The 21,814-nt window shown below is 33.5% G+C and overlaps 1 protein-coding gene across 5 annotated transcripts in view; it reads right to left on the reverse strand.

The window, feature by feature from the left end:
- Positions 1 to 1,588: 1,588 nt before the first annotated feature.
- The window catches only part of LOC133178987 (la-related protein 4-like), a 43,368-nt gene continuing 23,142 nt past the window's right edge, over positions 1,589 to 21,814 (reverse strand). For 2 of the 5 annotated variants that reach the window (XM_061313652.1, XM_061313655.1), the window contains 15 exons: positions 18,359 to 18,505; positions 17,505 to 17,598; positions 16,467 to 16,603; positions 13,835 to 13,938; positions 13,450 to 13,614; positions 11,196 to 11,294; positions 10,646 to 10,798; positions 10,122 to 10,193; positions 9,575 to 9,681; positions 8,653 to 8,928; positions 8,381 to 8,426; positions 8,183 to 8,275; positions 7,566 to 7,921; positions 6,318 to 6,420; positions 1,589 to 6,088 (listed from right to left, as the gene is read on the reverse strand). In XM_061313652.1, the coding sequence (XP_061169636.1) occupies positions 5,780 to 6,088; positions 6,318 to 6,420; positions 7,566 to 7,921; positions 8,183 to 8,275; positions 8,381 to 8,426; positions 8,653 to 8,928; positions 9,575 to 9,681; positions 10,122 to 10,193; positions 10,646 to 10,798; positions 11,196 to 11,294; positions 13,450 to 13,614; positions 13,835 to 13,938; positions 16,467 to 16,603; positions 17,505 to 17,598; positions 18,359 to 18,505 (2,261 nt within the window). In that variant the 3' untranslated portion in view covers positions 1,589 to 5,779. Of the gene's footprint in view, positions 6,089 to 6,317; positions 6,421 to 7,561; positions 7,922 to 8,182; positions 8,276 to 8,380; positions 8,427 to 8,652; positions 8,929 to 9,574; positions 9,682 to 10,121; positions 10,194 to 10,645; positions 10,799 to 11,195; positions 11,295 to 13,449; positions 13,615 to 13,834; positions 13,939 to 16,466; positions 16,604 to 17,504; positions 17,599 to 18,358; positions 18,506 to 21,814 lie in introns of those variants that run through there. The other 3 variants (XM_061313654.1, XM_061313653.1, XM_061313656.1) reach the window with 3 other exon arrangements.

Consider the following 21,814-nt stretch of genomic DNA (forward strand, 5'->3'; position numbering starts at 1 on the left):
ATTGAGTCAACTAGAATAGTTAGAATAATCCAATTGTGTCTTGGGACAGGCCCTCACCACAGTTAGAATGCCTCCCATATACCCGTAATGTAGCAGAAAATAGCAGAACCACTCTGAAACGATTTTGGAGAAAATTAATGAAGTTGCATTGAAAATAATAGTCAAATTAATCATAACAAACCTTTTTGAGACTGTTAATACCTTTCATCTAAAAATTTAATCCATATAATGGAAGAATTCAACACTTTTTCACCACCGTTTTTTTTTACTCATTTCAAATTTACACACCATGTTGACATTCGGAACTCTCGGGATTTTTCATAGTAAATGCACAGAGTTGGAGTTATCTCCCGTATTTTCTTTGCTACATTGACAATACACGGAACGCATTCTATCGTTAAACTGGGTCCGTAGGACATTTAACATTTTAACGATAGGACATTCTATCTACAACTAGAAGAAAACTCCAAATGCAGATGATAATGGTATATTGCTTTATAAATAAGGGAATTTGAAGATAGATAAGTTGAATGTAAATCCATTACACTTTTGTTGTGATGCGATATAAACTCGGTTTTCAGCATAATATTTTGAATTTTATACAGAGAAGTATTTTACAATAAGAGGAAAACTCATATAAATTTAATGAGACACTGTGATGGAAAAATTGATAAAAAGTAGAATTTTTACATGACACATGCAAATTTTGTTCAATTCTTGAAGATATTAGGTTTCAGAAAATTACAGGTTTCAGAACCTAAAAAATCTACTTTGAAGGAGAAAAATAAAAGTAAAAATAATTCTTGTAAAGCCCAACACAAAAATATTGCTTCACTTTTCCTCTTTATTGTACGCATGTGCAGAAAAGTTGGAAGAATTTACCATGGTGTCAATTCCATAGAAATAGTGTCAGATGACCGAGGATTTTGATACAATCTTCTAAGAAAAAGATGATCAGAACTTGTTCCTAACTTTTTCTTGCTCCAATTCAATGCTGTTTGCAAGTTTCACGCTAAAAATAAAAGACACATTATCTTGACAATGTTGACACTGACGATAACATGATAGATACAACCTTTGTTTTTCTGGCACTTACATTTGCAGTTCTTTTCTTGCTTTACAGTGCAGTTGAACTAAGGTTATCTGGAAACTAATTGAGCATTATTAATTTTAAACCTTGACCTTTGACCTTGAATCAATAGTGTTCTTCAAGTCAAATTCATTGTAAAAGAGAAGAGAAACAGTTATCTTGAAAAATTCTATGCAAAACATGAATGTCTGACCTTGATGACCCTCAAGGTCAATGTCTGACCTTGATGACCCTCAAGGTCAATGTCTGACCTTGATGACCCTCAAGGTCAATGTCTGACCTTGATGACCCTCAAGGTCAATGTCTGACCTTGATGACCCTCAAGGTCAATGTCTGACCTTGATGACCCTCAAGGTCAACAAGAGATAAAATATTCTATAGCAAAATCTACACGACTTTAGCGATATCATCCAGAAACTGAAGTGTCACAAACAGACAACAATTAATATCCCCCTTTTAGTAAAAGCAGGGAGCAATTCAATTGAAAACAACAAAATCTGATGAGGATGCCTGTTTAATTCCATTGTACTTTTTTTTCAAGTTGAAATTCACAGTAATTGTTGTTACCCAAATACATTACAATCAATAAATTGTGACTTTAATAAAATCTTTAAATTATCAGCTAAATGCTCTCTGCATAAATTCAATGGTTTTGTTACAGTCGTCTTTTAAAAGGTTTTGCAACTTCAAAATAATACTATGTAATGCTTTTCTTAGAAATTACTAAGGTTGACAAATTCTGTTGGTAAAGACAAACTTGAATTAAAATTGCAGTCAAAACAGTACACTAAATGCAAAAATAAATACTTGACAAACATTTTTGTTGTATTTTGTCTTTTCAATGAGATCATACATACAAAACTTGTACACGCTTTTGACTCACCGAATACATGCACAGAAATGATCAAACAAAAATTGAAGAAGATAAATTTCTGAATACATGACAATCTAACATGATTTACACCTATAGGCTGGCGGCAAAAATATGTACATGGAACAAAATCACTTGATTGGAAGGAAAGTCCACATTTCTTACAATTATGAAATAAGCTGTTGAAAATCGAGCAAAAAAATCATGAACTGATAAAAATTGACATTCAAATCCAAGTAATGGTTTATAATAAATAACAATAATAATATATATATCCATATTTGCATACCTATATATGCACCCAAAACTGTACAGATTTCTGGTAAAGGTGTTCTGTGGTTTGAATCACACATTTTTGCAGCATTTGATTTTTACATCCAACATTGGGACATTTGGAAGCACACATCCTGTTTAAATCTTATTTTTTTTTAAATTCTGATGATTTATATATAGCAAGTACACTGTATGTACTCACTAATGTTTTCTCCTGAAAGAGACCTATTAATTCTGAACAAGTGATTTGAAAATAATTTAGGTAATGAAATGAATAGGATTATGACAAATCTTTATGAAAATGACTGTCCACCCATGTCAATGACTGATCAAATCAGAAAGCAGGGAAATTAAACTTCCACCCTCTTCAAGTCTTTCATCCAATTATGTACAAACATTTCAATACTGCATGTTTTCAAATTCCCAAATAGAACTACATGGACTTATATGGCTGCACAATTAAAATTAGCAAACACAGTGGAGAATAGGCACCATTACAGTATTGAGTTGGAATTTCATTAATGAAGCTGGTCATTGCACTGTTTTTAGTTTACAACTATTGAGATGAAAACACTGAGGGGTAACATCTAAAATAATGCTGGATATGACGATAGTTTATCCATGTAGTACTGATATCATCATTTACCCACAATTAAAGCATTTAATACAAGTACCGGTATTCACAACCTTGTTTATCCCTCTACTCCATGTTATGGGCCTTTCTATAGAATCAGTTTTCTTTCCTCCAAACTGTTATAATAGCCTCACTTTGTCGTGTTTGCAAATATGTTTTTAAACAACCAACATCAAATTAATACCAATGCCCTAAAAAAAAAAACAACTCAGTATTATAGGAGAAAGACAGAATATTTTTATCACTGACATCCATTTGAGGAATTTTATGAACACAACATGGGGATGTAGAATTGTAGATGCCAAATACTTGATCTTAGGATGTCAAACCAAACAAAAAATGGCACTATAAATAATGAAACTGTCAGCACCACTACACCTTAATACTTGAATATCCAATCCCAAAGAAACACCCTCATCCAATGGCATGTCATTACATGTACTGGGTCAAACCCTAGTGGGATACTAGTAAGGAGCCCCTATGAGATCAAACAGCAATAAAAACACAGGCCAGAAAACCACAGCAGTGGTGAACATTCACTCCTAAAACAGAATGCAAAACTATCCAATCCCACAGGAAATCAGTCAATACAGTATGCCATCTTAGATTCTCCTCTATTCCCTGTGAAACAATGCATTTCATAGGGAAAATTACCTCCTCTGAATCTTCCCTTAACCCAATAGGACATAACAATAAGAAAGGGATGAAATCTCTCCTAAAACCATGGTTATGAAGTCAATGGAGTACAATTTCAGATAATTTTTAAAACTGTTTGGATATGAGCTTAATTATGTGTAATACATTGCTATGACTAAGAAGTCAAAGGGGGGGGGGGGGGGTATTTTTTAAAGCACTGAGGTTAGAATGTAACAGAGCAGCCATTAAAATATAAGTGTAGGTAAATATAACAAATGACTTGGTGAACGATCATCCACAGACTACATGTATGTATAATACATAAACATTCAAAACACTCAATAATATGATAACAGATGCTCCAAAAATCAGTTCTAGCTTCATCATGTTACAATCTACACTCATGGATTTCATGTGTACAAAAGGATTTATAAAGACATCCTTGTCCAACTTTTCTCTCCATCATCTAACTGAATCTAACTTATATGAACATTGTCCACCAGAAACAGTTCTGTATGACAATAGAACAGCATTGTCATACTTGCCTTTTTGGCTCTTGCCTTCAAAAATTCTTTTGTTGCAGCAACATCTATACAGCATAAAATCCTCACATTAAGACAATGTTACACATAAACATGATGAAATTAAAACAAAAGAAATCAACCACATACTCACTGATCCAACAAGATTACACTCACCAATAAATGAAGAACAAATGCAACAAGACATTCTATTATACAATGCAAGCTTCAAGCAGACAAAAAAAAAGCAAAAGATATGTGCAAACTGCACATCACTTTATACATCAGTTCACAGAGGGCACCTGGTTAACCTAATTACATCAAAGAATCACTCTTGACATTTTCCCATCCAAAAAACTCAAAAACAAGTATTTTTTAACATTTAAAATTATTAGTGTGTGAGCATTAACCTCTTAAATGATACACAGAATTTAATTTGTAATATAAAATGAGCTCCATTTAATTGGTAGCCGGGAGAAAATTTCTATTCTAAAAATTCAATATACCCTCTGTTCTGTCCTTTATACAACAACCATTAACTGTTAGCAACAAGAAACTTTCCACACATGTACACCCTCTATTAGGTAATGAAAAAATTGCATCATTTACATTATGACAAAATCCTGCCATAAATTACAACTCATTTCAACATATACAATTATCTAGTTACAAGAATTCAAAATATATAGATTTAATGATTCTGTAATAATTACTTGCAACAATATTTTACAATACCCTGCCCTTAGTATTAGGATATGTACATCCCATGTTATTGTGAAATTATCCAATGTAGACCAATCTTCATCTTCTGGTTTCTACTTCATAAATTCTGACAAGAACTGATTAGGGAGATCACTAGCAATAATAAACACAGGCATTATAATAACAATGTGGCAAAACAGTTAGGCATGTTCACAGCTAATCAACTGAATTAAAATACATGTGGGGCACCAGTCTTGTGATATATATATATATATATTTATGGAGGTTTTCACCTCAGGGATTTTTATCGTTATATTGAGAATAAAAATTAACATCTTGCAGAAACAAAATAATCCAACACCAAAAAGACAAAAGAATGAATGATTGAATGCTGGTTAACAGTTGGAGTAATAAAGATCAACAGCAAGTATCACCACTTAGTGAAAATGTCCTCTAACAATGTGCACTGCAGTACCTTCATGTCCCAAGGGACTACTTTCCACTAACATGCTACAAATATAGCTTCTTAAAACAAAAATTTCCCCAGTAATGCACTACCAGGTATTTGCACTATCTACCAATCTGCTAAGCCTTTAGGCAGTTTTGAGTGCTTAGGGGTTTTTTGCGAAATGAAAAAAGAAAATGAGCACAACTTAATTTTTCTGAGGTATAAAATCTCCATAGTAAGAAAAAAATATTTTTTCTTTTAATTTTCAAAATATCCAAAGTAAATTATAAAAACTGTTTTGTTTTTCCAGTTAAATCAGATTATACCTTAATTAATTTCTAAAATTTTAAGCGTTTTAAGAAAGAGAGAGCAATACATAGTGGAAACAGAAAGTGTAAATGGATAATTATTCTGCTCTGCATGTCTCAAGACTAGTTCTCAGATCAATCCAAGTGTGATCTCTATACATAATCTGTGCCTTTTTCTTTCACAAATTTTTGTTTAGAACCTTTTCCTTTTTGAAACTTTGGCAATATCCAGTAAGCAGTTTCTAATAAATCATTTCTTTCCGTCTTTAACGAAGGTTCAGTTTTTTGAACCTATCTCATTTTGTAGATGATCGGGCAGTCTCACGCTCACTTCGACGTCGATCCCTCCTCTCACGGTTTTCCTTGGAGCGGCGTCCACTGAAATGGCGCTGTTCTTTAGGGAGCTCGGAGTCTTTACGTGTTTGGTCTTTCTTGGCAGTGGATGTCTTGGCCTGTGACTGTTCCTTCAGCGTATTCTGCTGTACGCTCTCTGATTCAGAGTCTGAATTATTTTTCGATTCTGGGGCCGAATCACTATCACGACCACGCTGCACCATTTGAGCATAGGAAAGTTTGACGGGTGAGTTGTTATCAACAGAGACCTGCTAAAATGTCAAATCATAAAACTAAGTACGGGTGAGTTGTTATCAACAGAAATCTGCTAAAATGTCAAATCATAAAATTAAGTAACAATAGTTGAAAAAGAACTGTTCTGAAATAATCTGAATTGTCAAACGTTCCTTAATAAAAGTCAAACTCTGAACATCATTTTTTCCCTTCTCTATTACTAAAATAATTTGAGTTTGTCAACAGAGTAACATAAAGTTGACTTACTGCTTTAACTTGGTTGACAGGGGCTGATTTTGAAACAGTTGAGGCATGCACATCAACATGATTTACAACAGGTTCCTGTATACTACTACTAGGTTTCTGTGGTCTATGGAAAGAAAAAAAAATAAATGCTCTTTTACCGACTTCTGTCAACAGTTTTCCAAGTAAACTTTCTGAGATTTCACTCAGAAACCAATGTTCACCAGCTTAACATTGTTATTCATGACAAATTAATGACAATGATTTCCAATTCCTATTTTAAGTTTTAAACCCTACTGTGGCTCTATCCAGGCCATACTATGAACAAATTTGGGATTTACACTAGGGCTGTCACGGTTCCAGAATTTTTCAGGTCGGGTCGGTTCTGTAAATTTTCGGTTCGGTTATTTACATCTATTTTAAACCTTAATTTCATTAATTTAACTTGAAAAATCTTTGTTACATTAAATTTACATTGAAAACAAGTCTTAACCATGCGAACTCTAGACATCAGTGTGTAGAACTACTTGGCCTACTATTAGCCACAACCTGACCATTCCTGCTCTTTTGGTAATTATCTAATACTTCCGTGACAAGTGTTTTGTCATGGAATGAAGTAGATTTCAGTTGTGATGTTAATTTATCACTGTTATCGTCATCATTCCTTCGATTTCGACGCCATTTTTTGTATTGAACAAACTCTAATATATAAACCAGACCCAAACAGAAATCTGGAAAAATAGAACCGAAACCGAACCGAGCAACTTGGACTGCGGTTCTCGGTTATTTCGGGTACTCGTGACAGCCCTAATTTACACAGTACAAAATTGTAATATTTTTAAGTTTACAAATTGTAGCCTTGTTGTACTTTAGGGGGAATATATATATATATATATATATATATATATATATATATATATATATATATATATATATATATATATATATATATAAATAAAATCTTTGAAACACTCATACCTCAGATCATAATTGAACTTCAAAATTTATACTTTGAACGATTGCTTACTTTAAATCGATTGAAAGAAGTGTATTAATTATTACATTCCATTCTCAACAGATTTCTACATACACGTTCTCCATCAATAAAATGTACAACCAATTCTCTGCATCACCTTTGTTTAAATCTTATGATTTTGCTTGAATCTTCATTTAAGCTTTTTCTTTTCCTGATCAGCTATTACCTTAACCTCATGTATCAAATATTTCATAAAACATTCTTTAAAAAAAAAATCAATAATAGAAACCACTTACTTTTGGGGGGAGACAGCAGGAGGTGAGGGTATCCTTGGAGGTGGTGCAACGTTGCCTCCGGAGGAACTAGTAGAGGCAACAACAGCTGTTGGGGCGGGACCAGCACTTGCCCCATTTAATGCACTATTATTAGAATTATTGCTAGAATTGTCTTTTGGTGGTTGTGAGGGAGGAGTCGGAGGCCTGGGGTTGGCAGGGACTCCGACAGGCTCCGAGTGCTGTGATTGGCTACTTTGTTGAACAGGTTGCGATACTTGTGGTTTTATTACATTTTCTCGCACTATAGGTTTTGCAGTACCTTTCACAACATCTGATAATTTGCTTTCAAACACTTCATTATTAGAAGATGAGGAATTCTGTAAAAATAAAAAGATAGGTTCAATCAAGAGATAACATTCAATGTCTTCATATCTTACACAAATCACCATTTAAGGTGATAGAGAATGTCTTCACTTAATCAAGAATGTGATACAAATACACAATCAAGATTTATGAAGCTCTGAAGATCATATCTGGAGCAAAGCTGGACAACCATGCAATAAAATCAGCTTAAGTACAGTAACATAACGGTGTAATCTCTGCCAATCTATACAATCTGCTACTGTTTTTATACGTACTGCTGGCACTGGGCCTGGTAATGGAGGGAATGAGTTTATTTCAAGATCAAACTGAGTCTCCGCTGCTGGTTTCTCTCTGGATGGCAGCTGTCTCTGTGTAAACAGTAAGTAAGAATGTTAATGAAAACGACACACTGTTGAAAAAAAAAACTTGTTAAACGTTTATCTAGAAAAAAAAAATCTGGGATTAATACTCACTCTTGGACCTCCATCTTCTTCACGTCTACGCCGACTTCTGTAGCCCCTGTAAAACATCACTTATAAAAGTCAATATCAACTTGTACAGACAGCAAATATTGAATACATTCAACCCAAAATTCATATTAACTCCTGATAATATCTTGTAATCAGCATTGCACATATTGTTCCATGTTACCATTAGCTATCTAAAGAGTTTTGTCACTTAACATGAATATTGCTTGAAATGAGTACAATAATACTTGATTCTGCTGACAAAAACATTAAAAAACCTTTGAACAGGTGGAAGTCCGTCTGATTGTCGACTAGAAGAGATACTGGAATTATTGGTGTCTAAGTTATTGTGCCCTTGCTGTTGCATGCTTGAGCCATGTGAATGATTATTGTTCTCTCCTCGGTTTCGGCTCGAGTATGGAGCCGGAGACATCTGAGAGTTGTCGTGGTGTCTTGGACTAGTTCGGTTATGGTTGATAGAGTTATTTCTCTCATAATTCGGTCGGTTGTCCATCCTCTCTTGGTTACTTGGTCGATTTGGTCGACCATTATTTCTATTTGTGAAAAAAAATCCATGTTAATGTCACAGTTTAACTTTTTTTTCTAAAAACATTTCCCTACATTACAAGGACTTACTTATACTGTAAACTGACTTGCAGTATCCTTTGAGATCTGAAAATTACTCATTTCCATATTCACTTAGAACTGAACTTAGTTTGTAGTTTATAGTTTCATTTACAGCAAAACAACTTCCATTTATTACTGTACCTATTTTATAATTGCCTTTGTCTGTGTGTTTGTGCTAACATCCCTAGTAATTACATGTTTTGTTTGTTTCCTGCTAAAAAAATTTCTTCTCTAAAAATTCTTCCAAAAACACAAGGCATGCAACCATTTGAAAACTGTAATCTTTCAAAATTTCTGCTTCAGACTTCTCAAATCACTCCTTCCCCCATAGTTACTGGCCAGTTCTTTATAAATCCTTTCCAATTTCCTTTTCTTTATTTAAATTTATTTGTATACTTTGCTGTCCGTTCCCAATAATCAAAACTAAGTTGAGATTCACAGTTCATTTTTACTTTAACCTTTCATGATGCTGATCTTTTTTTTTTTTTTTTTTTTTTTAATTTTCTTGCTGCTAGACTCGTTTACTGTATACCTCTTTTCAGATTTTATTATGGACCATCTGCAGCACATTACCTGTTTCTATTCATGTTGCTGTACTGATGCCTTGGGGCAGTAGTGTTCAGCTTGATGGAGGTGGGCTGATAACCATTCATGGCCAGCACCTGCAGTAGAGATTCATTCTGTGGGAATGTAGTAACACATAGTTCAACATACATAGCAAAAGCATGGATAGTAAAAAAGCAGCAAAAAGCAAAATCCACCAATATTATGTTTACATCACCATTTACAATACATGCAGTAAATTCATCCCTGGGAGATAAAAACATAAAATTTTACAGGAATACACCATATTCTCTTTCTACTCAACAAAATGAGAAAAATATCAAATCATATAGCAGGAGTATTACTTATGGCTTAGAGGTCACATTACACCAGGGACCATGAACAATACAATGCAAGGATGAAGAATCTCTAATTACCAATTCACAGTCTGTACAATTTTGAAGAGTATACACAATATAAAACTGCAATAAGCCTTTACCCTACACAACTTGCAGGTAGTGTTTCTTAAAGGAGAGATTTTGACAAAACTTTGAACACTAAGTGGGTGAATAGTTACCATGCTGGGGTCCAGTAGTGTAGGACTAGTCGGCCATTGAGAGAGGAGTGGATTTGGTGCAAAGAATGGAAGCTGAAAAATAAAATACAATAATTAGCTACCATGAAACTTTTGCTTAAATTCAACAGTAGAAATTGTTCCTTTTATTCATCGTCATCTTTCTATACAAATATAAATGTTACACTATATGTAAATCAATTTTCATAATTTCATTGTACATAAAGGTAATTTAATTTGCAGAAATTTATGTTTATTAATTTGCAAGAATTAATTCATTGAATGTGAATCTTTTACAGAAATATATATAATTTCATTAATATTGCTATCCAGAGTTTATGCCTACCCCTCATAAGAAAACAATACTTTCAGAAAGGACCTTTTAATTTTCCATTTGAAAAAAAAAATCAATTAAAAATTCTGATTTGGTTACTGCAAAAACATGAACCCTGGTCCTCCTTTACATCATAGCACTTTATCTCATCATATAAATGAGACCTAAAAATTTATACTGAAGAGTGCCTTACCGGATGTCCATTGATATACTGGGGCACGCTGGACATGAGGGGGACAGAGGCCTGCTGGGTAGAGAAGGGCTGGCTTGTCATGGTTGCCACGGTAGCCTGGGACTCTGATGGACTTGTTGGCTGTACAACCTGCTGCATGGCTTGGGCATTTACCTAGAGAGGAAATTTGACAATCTAGAATTGTTGCAAATTATGACAATTTCACCATAGAACTTGCATTAATTCTCAACTTTTTTTTTGAATAGTGAAATGGGAGATATTACTAAAATTTTCTGATTGATTTTCTGAATTTTGTGAGAGTGTCAAAAGCCTTTGGTGTTCACGATATCGAAGTCAGAGTTCAAATTCATGATGAGTTTAAGATCCACAATTCATTTTGCCAAATTCTTAAGTATTTAATTTATCAATGTTCCACATGCAGATGTTAAACTTAATAAATACTGATAGGTGAATATTACAAACAGATTTAAATTACAACACTTAACATCTAAGATACCTATAAAAGTTTACAGGTGAGACATATAATATATACAAGTGAACAGTTTCTTACCTGGGCCTGCTGTTGTTGCTGTAACTGCTGATGATATCGACTCTTGTACCCATTACTGGAGTATGTCATTCTAATCAATGGCTTAGCTTTTATTCTTGCCTGTAAAAATATATCAGTGATTGCAGAACATATCATACATACATATACAAAACATGCTTGTTTTTCTTAGGCTTCCATCACATCAATATGTTTCAATGTTATTTAGATGAGACTCAGAATTAAACATATTTTTGATGAGTGCAAGAAATTCTGCAATATAGAAATGGCATACTTGTGAATGGCCCTATTTTTCCAGATAATGAAAGAAAGTACGAATCAAGAGTGGGAAAAAAAACACCAACATTGACTATTGTGAGCCTCAAATGGTTGTGGACAGGACGCTCTAGTTCTCTGATTTTGCTAATAATTTGACTTTGCACCTCCTAATAATGCTATTTTTACTTGCCAATTAGTACCATCATATATGTGATGTAATGTAAGAATACATGTTTAACTGGGTAAAAACATGATTTGTTACTTCCCCCCCCCCCCCCCCCCCAAAAAAAACCTATCCATGTTGGATAATTAATAACAAGGTTTGTTATCATTCATCTTAATCAGCAATCCATTGCTTTTTCCAAAAACTCCTCCCCTTTCTTAATGACAAACACACATGTATACAATTTTTACAAGGAAGAGGTTCTTTTTCTTAGTTAGTCTCTTCCTTTTAAAATAAGTGACAACATGCAATTCAACACCAGTGGAATTTACTGAATTAGAAAAAGAATCACTTTTTACTGGCCTGTAAAGAAACATTCTAATCGATTTCAGGAAACGGATAGTGGCCATTCAATCTCTATTTATCTTCTGGTCATAAATACCTTTGAAGTGTATAAATAGATTCTTTCTCCCATTAAATACAAGCCAACAAGTTGGACGACCTTTTGTCTTGGCCATATAAAAACAATTAAGATCACACGGCCCAGAAAAGTGTCACGTATACTTGTGTCTGTCACAAAGTACAATACCAATGACATTGGAAATTTTTGTATACATGAAGCTTTCTAACATGACCTTTCCACTACTGTCTATCAATACTTGTCAGAAAAGAATTTACTTTGTGTTAGAAAAAAATTGCTCTACTGAACAAACATAAAATAAGTATAACTATTTATTAATTATTCTCAAGTTAATCACCATCTAAATTAATGCAATCACTAGGAAAAAAAAAAGAGTATGAAAGGCACAAAAAGAGGAACTCTATTATTTGACTACAACTAGTCTATACACACAACACCTGTTATATTAGTCACTATATTATGGCCTCTGGGTATTCATATATAATATATGTACAGGAAGTTTTGCAAGTAAGTAACTCAAAGACAAGGTCACAAAAAATCCACAAGGTTGGTTAATGGCTTAAGTTTTTATCACACCTGTCCAAAAAAACAAAAAACAAAAAACAAATGCCTGAAACTATATTTCACGACTGCTCTGTGTTATATTAGGAAAGTTTACTGTTTAGCAATTAAATCAGGAACATTAAATGAGTAATGTGGCTGATGAAATGAACAAAGTAATGTCCCCACCGAAAATGTGCCCTTAGTAAACGGTTTTATCTACATAAATATATTATACAAATCTGTGATATAACCATTTTCATACTTGGTTATTTTCAGACTTAACTGTAATTTATTGAAGTTAATCTGAAAAATCTTTAATTATTCCACGATATAAATTTGGGGAGGGGGGGTTAGTGTATCATAATGGTATATATTTGTATACTTATCTAGAGTTTGAAATTATTTTATTTTATTGGGGGGGGGGGGGGGGGGGGGGGGAAGCACTGTTGTCATCGTATAATCATTTAGTACATGCATCTTTATAGACTCTTAATAAGTGTCTTTGAATTATTTTGTATATATATCATGTATAACTTTACAATTGTCACTACAACTGTAATTAATTCGTTCGACAATCATTATAATTATTGTATATATTAAGGGAAAGTTTTTCCAAAGTTGTTAGAACTTGTAACCAATCCCTTTGTATTAATTATAGGATAAAATATGTTCAAAACAAGAGTTTGAAAAGGAAAACCCCAGGCACAAGCAGTGTATACAATGAAGACATGCCAAGTCTTACTCAGCTCAATTTATCAAAGATGCTCAAAACAGCCAAAGAGGAAAATTAACGAGTGCCCGTTTACTCCTATTAGCACGGAGAGAAAAAAACTCCTTGCAAACATTTCTTTTCAAATGAAATCAATTCTCACCATGATGGGTTTTCCCTGAAAATTTCGGACCTCTTCTCTCAGATACTGATAGGCTCGCTGAGCATCTGTGTCCGAGTCGAACGTCACGTACCAGTTATTGTTGTGGGCAAACTCACAACTCACAAATTTGGGACAATTTTCGCCAGCAAATAATCCTTGAACTTCCTAAGGAAAAAAAAATCAAAATTTTTTATACACATATATCATACTAATAAAAATCACTCACCAACTAAAAACCCAAGTTAGAATATGTATGAAATTCCTAACCTATAACATCAAAACTGACACATCCTTTTAAATGATTGAACTTTTTTTTTTTATTGTCAATACTCCAAATCTCTATCACCACATTTGTTTATAAATCTAACATTACTTTCAATTTTACCTCAACTGGTGTACTTTCTGGGATTTCCCGAAGAATGACGATACATCGGTTAAGGTTTGGACGCACTTTTTCTCCTTTCTCATCAACCTGAACACTTGCACATTCTAAAAAACAAATAATCACAACCTTTTACATTATTCTAAGAATATAATACAGTAAAACATGCTCAAAGCAAAGTGCAAGCAATAAATAGTGAACATAATTTGTTATATCTGATAAGCTCATGATATGTTTTAAAACTACAAGGAATCAAAATCACTTTACTATAAAAGTGAATTCATTATAGGTCTGTTCACCGTTACAATCTTTTACTGTAGTATTCTAATTATCCTCAATTGGCATTTGCAGGTTCTGATATTACCTTGATTTCTTATCAATCTGATAGGAAAATTATTTGAAAGATACTAGTGAACATCTCTTACAAGTTTCCAAATATTAATATGCTGGTCATTGTAGTGCACCTAATGCATTATTGATAAATGTGATCTCCCTTTATCATTATCATTTTTTTTTTATTCTTATAATTCATGGCTGACCACTGTGGCTCCAGACACAGCTAAAAGAATCAATAACTCCTTGTTATTAGTCATTATTGACTATTCAGACCATAAACAATAAAAGTCAAGGATCTTCAATACATTCTAATGGGGACACGTCTCTCCAGTCATCAGAAGCCTTCACGTCAACTATGGTCACCTCAAAATGTCTTCTACTGTGTCCCATAAAAACTCCATAACAGCTGAACCCAGCATTGCAGTCATTTCTCCCACCTTGTCAAAATAAGGTCACCAGAATTGAGATAATACACCAAGAGATATAGGGCCATGGACACGTGCTGATGTAATAGTGATGGTGAGAAAGTTAGATAGGTACAAGTTTATCTCATGTTATGGCCCTATTACTGGTAAAGTTGGTAAACATAAACTCCACAAGATTAGGCAGATACCCCAGACAAAGAGTATGTCAGGACAAACTTCTTAAGAAACACAAGTATTTTCCTTATTAAATTACCTACAAGGGAATGTTTAGGCCCAGTTTCTCCTGAATCAATGGAGAATTTCTGACATTTACAGAGGTGAATGAAAGTTGATGTGGATGTCAGAATTTTCAATCATAATTGTGTCTTTGTATTGATCCCTGTATTGGTTCATGTAATTGTAATATCTCTCCAGAAATATCCTGTATATTACTTAACAGTGACCTTAGGGACTCTATTAATGTTGTAAATATATAAATAGCTGCTAACATGAGCCAATGACATGGTCTCTCTCCTCTCCCACACAAAATGGTAAACAACTGTCCCATCTCAATGTCCAAGATCACACTGTCGATTCATAAAAACAATACATCAATCAATTTAACTACACATCTAGTCCACTCAGATTTCAACCCAACATTTCTATTACATTTGATCTCTGGATGCAAACTATGCGTTTTGCCCTTTTGTTTCCTGTTTAGGGATTTCATTTGCCTCACAAACTAACAGAATACCAATTAATCATTAAACCTCCAAGCACAATAATATCACTACTTTCCAAGACTTGATGTCCTTGGATGCCTACTTGGGACCCTATATAGCTTCATTTATCATTACCTCAGCGAGTGTTTAGGTTAAATGTTTTGTGGGGGTAATAGAAATGACATTTCCTAGCATTACTGGCATGATTTCTAATGCCTCCAACACTCTCAAAAAACTCAACAGGCAACCTTGGAACTTGCCATTTGAGAAGTACTTCATAATGGTACCATTCGTGGTCAAACAGCCCCACAAGATTCCATTCCCTATTTAGCTTCTTGAAGATTCACATTTCTAAGAAAAGGCCCTAGTTTTACTCACTAATGATTTTCAGCTGATGATATAATTATTTTACTATATAATATCTGTTGCAGCATTTCAAGAGACCTTTATTTATTTATTTATTTTTTTTTTTGGATAGAGGGGAAGGTGGTTACGCCCTTATACATTCCATTAACTTTCCATCTCAGCAATACTGACTTGTGAACGTGCAGCAACAGCTGAATTAAACCTGAGAAACTTTCAAATGGCCCTGCTCACTGCTGACTTGCCCCGAAGAAAATGTACAATGACATAGACTAGTAATGTTGAGACTTCCCCCCAGAGCAGTTGTACAATGATATAGACTAGTAATGTTGAGACTTACCCTGGAGCAGTTGTACAATGATATAGACTAGTAATGTTGAGACTTACCCCGGAGAAGTTGTACAATGATATAGACTAGTAATGTTGAGACTTACCCCGGAGCAGTTGTACAATGATATAGACTAGTAATGTTGAGACTTACCCCGGAGCAGTTGTACAATGATATAGACTAGTAATGTTGAGACTTACCCCGGAGCAGTTGTACAATGATATAGACTAGTAATGTTGAGACTTACCCCGGAGCAGTTGTACAATGATATAGACTAGTAATGTTGAGACTTACCCTGGAGCAGTTGTACAATGATATAGACTAGTAATGTTGAGACTTACCCCGGAGCAGTTGTACAATGATATAGACTAGTAATGTTGAGACTTACCCCGGAGCAGTTGTACAATGATATAGACTAGTAATGTTGAGACTTACCCCGGAGCAGTTGTACAATGATATAGACTAGTAATGTTGAGACTTACCCCGGAGCAGTTGTACAATGAGTTGTAAGTCAGTGGTTAATTCCTGTATCTGATCCAGACTAGCAATGGTTGAGATGGGAACATACTGATCTGAATCCATCTGGGACTGCAGATATGTATCACTGGACAAGCTATCCCTAAAATTTAAAGTACACACATAAGCATTCCCATACTACCGGTAATAGGGGGCAAAATTACAGTGCAAGTACTTATTGTAAGCCATTGAAAATTTAGTGTAAGTTATAGACTTATTAGCATAAGCTATGAGCTAATCCTGTCTATACTTTTAACATCACATACTATAGAAGCATAACAGTTTGTGGCCCACAAACAATAACTTTCTCAAAGTATCAATTCATTGAGACTTCTGTCTACGCAAGTTAACAACTATATTACATCCCCACAAACCCGTAAAATTTTGTTTTTCTTTCCACAGTACATGTTATATCATACTGTGGCCTGATCTGATGATGTTCATGAACTTGATTACTACAGACTGCAAACTAGGCACTAAATATATATGTATCTTGTTAAATAAATAAACAGCTAAATAAGTACACATAAATAAAAAGGATGGACATATCAAATCATCTAAAGGGCCTTGTGAATAAAAAATGTGGATATTTTTACATGGAAACAGATAACACCTAGATTATATATTTATAAATACACAAAATAGTCATCCAAATGTAGTGTAGTCTTACAACTATCATTTTTAATTTGGGATCAAGATACTGCTGGGTTGACATATATATACCTTTTTATTCATGAGAATTGGTTTTAGGATAATGTGTATTTTGTAATCAATGAAACTAATAGTTATTGTAAACTGTCAAATAAATGACAAAAAACAATGCCACTGATCACGGTAAAAAAGACGATTAGCTTATCAATTTGCTGTAGGGCTTTAACTATTTTCATATTGAATGTACAACATGTACAGTAATGTTTACATTGTAGACTCTGCTATAAACAACCTTCATCAGGAAGCAATACACATCAGAAGGTAGAAATGTCACACAGTGATACATGGCCTACCTGGAGAAACAGTTTTCCAGCTGTGTTTTAAGCAGTTGTCTAATGCTGTCTTCATCCATGCTTCCATCAGTGATAACCCCTTCATCTTCTGCAACTTTAATAAAAATTCTAATTAATCACAAAATTTTTTACAATTGTTTTTATTTCATACTAAAAATCTCTCTTTACTTTGTTTGGTTTTATAATTTGACAGTTAAGTCCCTGCATTACTTGTAATTTATCTAGATTTTTAACATAGAAGTGGATGGAGTTCTTTTTAACTAAAAGATCAATTTCCTGCAATTAAAATGAAAGTTATACCTGACAAAATTAAAATACATGTATTAATAAGAATTAATCATTAGTCCTACAATGCCGACATCTATGCATTTTATTCAGTGCGGATTGCTAAAATATTCATTGATTACTCAATTTGGCAGCTCCACACCTGCCTATTCAGCAACCATTGCCAAATTCAGCAACTCTGCCAAATTTGGACTTCTCTAGGACTGTTATTTTTATGCTGTTTTAAACAGGGTATATCTGTCACTATTATCCATAACTACCGTTTTCTGAATCACTGCCTTACAACTTTTTGCATCTTAAAATACAATGTACTTTTATTATACATTTCTACACAAAGACCCAAGTAACTTATTTTTCCAGAAGACTGACACAACAGTCAATAATAAAACATTTGCATCTTGCACTTTTGAAGATTACCATAACTGTCTGGAAGACAGATCATCTGAAGACACCTAGTGCAATTCATCAGAGCAGTAAACGAAGTCTAGTTATAAACTTAAAGATCTCTCTCCAAGATATGGATCTAGATATTATCTAATGTCAGTGATTTATCATCCTACCACACTCACTTGATAGCACACTGTTGTCAGAGTTAGGAAACCCCACTGAGGAGTTAGCATCCTCCCCCAGGACATTGCTTTGGAGGGGTGAGTCCGGCTGATGATAGACCCCTCCTAGTTCTGGTGAGCTTACATCTCCATTGGCATACTGGTAACCTATGATGAAATGAAAAAAATCCTTGAAACCCTCTTTGTATATAGAAAGTAGACTCCAGTAAATACTACAGGTATTTGCATTTGTTCAATCACACAAAATCACCAGATCACATAAGTACCATGCTGAACTTTTTGTCAAAAAGAAGGATTAGGAATTCTGTAAACATGGATATTTTTGCACAGAAAACTTTTTGAGATTTCATGTAACAAAGTGTTCATTTGGGGGTTATATTTGCAGAAATTAAAGATTTCACTAAATATGTCTAGTTATTGTTTAGCATGGTACCTTATTCAAAACTGTTCTCATGGCAATAGATTTTACTCATCGCAAAAATTTCCCCAAATGCAAATATTTCCAGGTTTACAGTACAATATTGTTGTGTATAATGTCCCATTTTTTCCTGCAATTCTGATCCAAAACTGGGTAGTGTACAATACATACTATATATAGGACAATAAAATGTCTTTTTCTTCATGGGTCAAATTCAGCCCACACATCAGATTTCCATAACAAAGTACTTAACTGTGCTTTAAAAAAAATGTGTTTAAAGTGTGCTCCAAATCAATACTGAGTGGTGTAAAATATACTGTACATAGGACAATAAAATGTCTTTTTTCTTCATGGGTCAAATTCAGCTAACACACCAGATTTCCATCATATCAAAGTACAGCATTTACTTTACTATGCTTTAAATAAAAATTGTTTGAAGTTTGTTTCATATCAATATTGCATTTTTAAAAAATGACAATATTTTAATTGTTTTCTTGAATAATACAACTATTGGCATCAATATTCAATTATTAAAATATACTGTGGAATAAAATTAATTTGTGGGGGTCAATGTTCATGGGCAAGCAAAATTTTACTTGTTCATGGCGACGCTTGCATTTTCTGAGAAAGTGAAAATGACTGCGATTCTGGGGAAATTCGGAATTGGATACCATGTGCTTCAGGTGTATGTGACCTCAATGACATCTTTTACTTACTTTAATTAAAACATGTATATTAAACATCTTGTTTTCATCTCTTGAATATCTAAAAACTCTTGTTTTCGTTCATGCTTTGAAAACAGCATCAAGAAACCTCAGTAAATTCTTTCAATCACAGGATATATAAAGAATAAAACTTCAGTTTTTTGATATTATCCTTCCTTAATACCATGATCAAAGTCTGGACAGAAAATACTCTTCATAAAGATTTTAACATTTTCCAGACCTTTCAGAAAAAAAGATTTCAAACTCCCATGAATAGACAAAAGATACAATAAGAGAAATGTATCATCGGGGCTTTCATTTCTGTAACTGAATTCCGAGATACTTCTAAATTCGTTGAAGCAAACGTTTGATTGGATAATTGAAAGGTCACCAGGAGATGACCCTGAATGAGGCTTCTTCAGATGCTTGTGTAGCTATCTATGTGAGCGGATCAAAGGATCTGATTTTAATCAGATTGTATATATACAGTAAAACTTGTTTAGTACGAACACAGATATAGCAAATTTACAGACATAGCACAGTTTTTGGCAATCCCGGGTGAAATTCTTAACAATTTCTTGTTAAATTTTATGGATATAACGAATTGGATATAGCAAATTTACAGTTATAGCCAACTGGTTCTGAGTCTCCTAGAAGTTAAAAATAACCAAATTTACATCCTTTGTAGCAAATTTTCATAGATCTAAATTTTAAAAATATTGAACTGACATAACTTTTGTAATAACAAATTACGGATATAGCGAAGCTAATTCCCAGGTACAAAGAACTTCGCTTTAACCAAGATTTAATGTACATCTATTTTAATCAAAGTACTGAAAGTACTGAAAGCCGGGCTTTAATATGTTCGAGTGCATTGTCTAATCCTGAATTAGTACATATTTTAAAATCTTTCTTTCTGACCATTGATATTTAACAGGTCGAGTTTGAATGATTATAATTAACAATAACCCATCTACCAATAATTAAAATTTACGGTCCAGAACCCAACGTTAAGACCCCAGGATAGGACTTGGTGATATTTTTAATGAAAATACATTTATACCTTTCTAAACATTAAGCTCACAATGATTATGCATGGTAACAGTGCACTTTGAATGGTTTTGCTGATTCATACAGGCACATACACTGTATATAGTATCGGAGGAGCTAGGGGTGTCACCATTTTTCAAACATAAACTTTTACAATGGACAATGTACATTGAAAGGTTGATTGACTCTTCGCAATCAAATTTAAATTGGAACTTTCAACTCACTCTTCGTAATATAAACCAGGTATTTATCACGAGCGACGAACAGATTTACTAAAAGCAAAATGGATAGTCTAATTTTAATTAGATTGTACCCATCATTTTTTTGTAGCATATTAAAAGTACGGTAATTTGGTAATGAATTAATGAAATTCGAAATGTGAAAGTAAGTTGTAGCCCACTCCTACTCCTTCTCCAACGGAATAGGATTTTTTGGGTTTGGACAATTCTCCTTTTTCTGATAATGATACTACATGCCTGTATTAATCAGAAAAGAAATATTCTTTATTTTTGGTCCTCTAGGAAACCAGCTGCACGAAAATTATAATTATCTAATCTTTATGACATGAATATGAGTCTAGTTCTAGTTCCAGGTTCGGCCATAATGGTCATTGTCTGAGAAAATCATGATGTATTCAGGTCTTTATGGCTCGTACATAGATGGCTCTTCATTCTGAACAGGAAGTTTTGAAGCAAAGACTAACCAACTTTTTATGAAAAATTATAATGTGTTGTACTTAGATAAAGACTAATGAACATTATTTTTTATATGTTGTTTTCTTTTAATTATATATTAACATAAACGATTTTTATTTCCCAGCACCCTTGAGAGCTTGCATATGTTTTAAGACCTTTTTTTTTTTTTGGAATGCGCGCGCACGCTCAATATACTGTAAAGCGCTTTGGGAGCACATGCGAGATGAATCCAATTAAGGTGAGAAGTCTCGAACAAAATTTTCACATTCAAAATATACCATTGACTTTTCACTAAAAATTTGATCTGAATTTGTAAGCATAAAAATTTTCGACGCTAAATTGATTGTTAAATGGGTATAAATAATTTATATATTATACATAAACATATTCACATGAAATTTCTATCTTAAAGTTTACATTTTTATTTATTTATATTCCATGCTTAACAGGATATAAATCTTTATCCCAGTCATTTAAATCAATACTATTAAATTAAAATATTAACCAAATGGAATCGCATTGTTTATTTCATATTATGAAAGAAAAGAAATAGTTTTGAACTTCATTTACATCACCTTTACACAAGATC

The sequence above is a fragment of the Saccostrea echinata genome, unplaced genomic scaffold, assembly GCF_033153115.1.
Source record: "Saccostrea echinata isolate AGI-Se365-2 ecotype Australia unplaced genomic scaffold, CSIRO_AGI_Sech_v1 ptg000004l, whole genome shotgun sequence".
Lineage (NCBI taxonomy): Eukaryota > Metazoa > Mollusca > Bivalvia > Ostreida > Ostreidae > Saccostrea > Saccostrea echinata.